General features: G+C 57.0%; 1 protein-coding gene across 1 annotated transcript; it reads right to left on the reverse strand.

Annotated features, from left to right (window-relative positions):
* Window positions 1–9: 9 nt before the first annotated feature.
* On the reverse strand, window positions 10–3,584 carry LOC114818757 (roundabout homolog 4; the record flags this gene model as incomplete). Its single annotated transcript, XM_029086049.1, has 9 exons — window positions 10–59; window positions 143–293; window positions 371–542; window positions 1,257–1,378; window positions 1,473–1,692; window positions 1,821–1,933; window positions 2,959–3,086; window positions 3,170–3,308; window positions 3,386–3,584. Coding segments are annotated over 9 exons (1,294 nt in total), but the record flags the coding sequence as incomplete, so codon positions are not given.
* Between the last annotated feature and the right edge of the window lie 6 nt (window positions 3,585–3,590).

The following is a 3,590-nucleotide window of genomic DNA, read 5'->3' on the forward strand; positions in this document are numbered from 1 at the left end:
GAGGGTCGCAGGTGGGTTTCCAGGTGCCACCAAGCCACGGTGACTCATGGGCCACCAACCTGTAGGTCAAGAACTTCCATCCAGGTGTCCCATCCCCACCAGGGTGGGGACCCCCAGTGTCCCCCACCCCATGGTTCCTCACCTCCGGTGGGCCGTGGCCTCCTGGTTGGCTCGGCGCTGGCAGAGGAGGAGTAGGATGACCAAGAAGGTCAACCAGAGCAAGGAACCGGTGGCCGCGATGACAGCAGGCTGCCGCAGGACCCGGGCCACGCCGCTGCTCCCCGCTGTCACCTCTGCAAGAGTCCCACCAGTGTCACCCCAGTGCCACCACTGATGTCCCCTGGACGCTGCCTGGTGTCCTGTCTCCTACCCAGGAGGTGGCAGGTGATGTTGCTGGGGACACCCAGCCCTGCGCTGTTGAAAGCCGCCACTTGGACGCAGAATTCGGTCCCAGGGTTTGGGAGGTGGGTTTCCAGGTGGTGGGTCCTTCCATCTACTGTCCTGTTGGTGGGGTGCTGCCAGCCCTCACCCATTGACCAGACCTGGAAACCACCAAGAGGGTGGAGCCTCTTAGATGAATCCTTTTGATGGACCCCCATTGATGGATCCCAACAGGATTGACCCCATTGATGGATCCCAACAAGATTGACTTCATTGGACAGGTCTCCTTAGATGAATCCCCTTGATGGATCCCCACTGATGGATCCCAACAGGTTTGACCCCCTTGATGGATCCCCATTGATGGATCCCAACAGGACTGATCCCCTTGATGGACCCCCCATTGATGGATCTCAACAAGATTGACCCCCTTGGACTGGTCCCCTTAGGTGAATCCCCTTGATGGACCACCATTGATGGATCCCAACAGGATTGACCCCCTTAATGGACCCCCATTGACAGATTCACCTTGGATGCTCCCTTTTGCATGGACCCCCTTGGATGAACACCTCTTGGATGGACCCCCCCCTTAGATGAGTCCCCTTGATGGACCCCCATTGGTGGATCGCTCTTGGGCAGACCTCTTGGATGACCCTCTGAGATGAATCCCCTTGGATGGACTTCCTTGATGGATACCTTGGATGGATTCCCCACTTTGATGGATCTCCTGGGATAACCCTTCACCTTGGTTGCCCCCCTTGGATGGATGAACAACCTTGTTGAGATCCTTCTTGGATGATTCCCTTTGGACAGACCCCTTGGATGGACCTTTCTTGGCCAGAAGCTCCTCAACCCCCTCCTACCCCATCACCCCAAACCTTGTAGCCCTGAAGGATGCCATTGTGGGCCTCAGGAGGAGGTGGCTCCCAACTGACAACCACGGTGCCGTTCCCCTTCTCAACATGGCCCACGGTGACACGTTGAGGTGCTGCGCTTGGTGCTGCTGAGACAACCATGTTGAGACCCCTTGGACCTCCCACCACCACCCCATCCTCCATACGAACATCTCTGGAGGCATCTCACTCCCAACAGACCTTCTTCTGGTATCCAGAGGTGTCTACTGTTGCTGTCCAAGCCCTGGGTTCCTCCAACGTAGGGTCGGACCTTGAACTCGTAGGTGTAGCCCCTGTGTAGCATGGAGATGGTGGTGCTGAGGTCCTTGCCCGCGTCATGTTGGACCCAGGAGGTGCAGGTGGGGAGAAGACAACGGTAGAGCACCATGTAACCATCCGGCACCAGTGCTGGTGTCAACATCTGGAGAAGATTGGAAGGCTTGTGAGACATGGTGGGACTCAGATGGGACGTGGGGGATGGAGCTCCAGCCTCATCCCTCGTTGTCCCATCCCACCCCTTCAATGAGGACATCTTGGCACCACACCAACCCTCCAGCGGAGCCGGACGGCAGCAGTGGGCAGTGCGGTGCCGTTGTCCAGGTGTAACTTGATGGCCAGAAGGTCCCATGGTCCAGATTCTCTCCGGCCTGTCGGCAGCCGCTCTGTGGGGCAGAGGGAAGGTCATGGCAGGAGCAAGGTCCCTCAGCACCCACTGAGGTACCCACCACCTGGAGACCCTGATGTGTCTCTCCCTGGATGGACCTACTCGAATGGACCCATTGGATGGACCCCCTTGGACAGACACCCTTTGATGGACTCTTCTTGGATGGATCTCCTTAGACAACACCCTTGGATGGACCCTTCTTGGATGGAGCCCTCTTGGATGGACCCCCTTGGACAGACACCTCTACATGGACATCTCTTGGATGGATCCCCCTTGGATGGACCCACTTGGACAACACCCCTAGATGGACACCATGGACACCTCTTGGTTGGAGCCCCTTGGACAACACTCCTAGATGGGCTACTCTTGGATGGACCCCCTTGGACAGACACCCTTTGATGGACACTTCTCAGATGGATCCCTCTTGGATGGACCTCCTTTGATGGACCACCCATGGTAGACTCTTATTCTTAGATGGACCTTTTGGATGGATGCATCTTGTTCAATCCCCCCTTAATGGACCTCCCCATCTTGGACAGGCCTCTTGAAATGGATCCTCCTGGAGGAACCTACTTGGTTGGATGCCCTCTAGATGGACCCCACCAGGATGGATCCCCTTTAGATGGATGTCCTGACATAGTCATGCTTAGATGGACCCCTTGGATGGATCCTGTTAGATGGACCTTCTGAGATGGACTCCCTTTTGGAAGTACCCCCTTTGATGGACCCTCCTTGAATGGACCTCCTTAGATGACTCAGTTGAATGAACCTTCTTTTGATGGACCCTCTTGGATAGATCTCCTTGAATAGATGCCCTTGGATGGACCCTCCTTAGATAGACTCCCCATGGATGACCAACTTGGATGGACCCTCCTTGGATGGACTCATGGATGATGTTCTTGGATGGATGCTCCTGGGACAGACTCCCCATGGATGACCAACCCCATTAGATGGACCCCGTTAGATGGCCCCCCGTTGCATGGACCCTCAGATGACCATAGCGGTGGAGGTCCCACCACTGACCCTCCACGTGGAGATGGGCGGTGGCAGCGGCGGTGCCCAGCTGACTCTGCGCCGTACACACGTAAGTGCCGGTGTCGGCAGGTGTCACCACGTGGAGACGCAACGTGTGCTCCTGGTCCACCTCATGCCTGTGGGTCACCAGTTCTCCATCAGCTCCATCCCCATCCCACCATGATGATGATGGACCACCTTCCACCTTCCCACCACCTACCTCCCCCAGGGCAGGTCCCCACTCTCCTTGTGCCACTGCACCTGTGGCGTTGGGTCACCTTGGACACCACAGCTCAACTCCACCGTGCCACCGGCCACCACCACCACATCACTCGGGTGCCGCACGATGGTTGGCTTCTCTAGAAGTGGATATTGAGAAGGTGGCACGAGAACCCTCTGAGATACGTCCACCACCCATGGGAGACCTTTAGCTTACCCAAGATGGTGACGTGTGCACCACGACTCTCCCTCTCGCCCGCCTCGTTGGTGGCCACGCAGACGTAGAGCCCGGAATCATTCCGTAGTGCTGGTGTCACCCGTAACTTCCCGCTGGTGACCAAGTACCGGTCACCTCCTAAATCCAAGGTGACTCCATCTTTCTTCCAGGTCACCTGAGGTTCAGGGTGTCCAGATGGTGGGAC

This window comes from Antrostomus carolinensis, unplaced genomic scaffold (genome assembly GCF_000700745.2).
Source record: "Antrostomus carolinensis isolate BGI_N321 unplaced genomic scaffold, ASM70074v2 scaffold39417, whole genome shotgun sequence".
Taxonomy (NCBI): domain Eukaryota; kingdom Metazoa; phylum Chordata; class Aves; order Caprimulgiformes; family Caprimulgidae; genus Antrostomus; species Antrostomus carolinensis.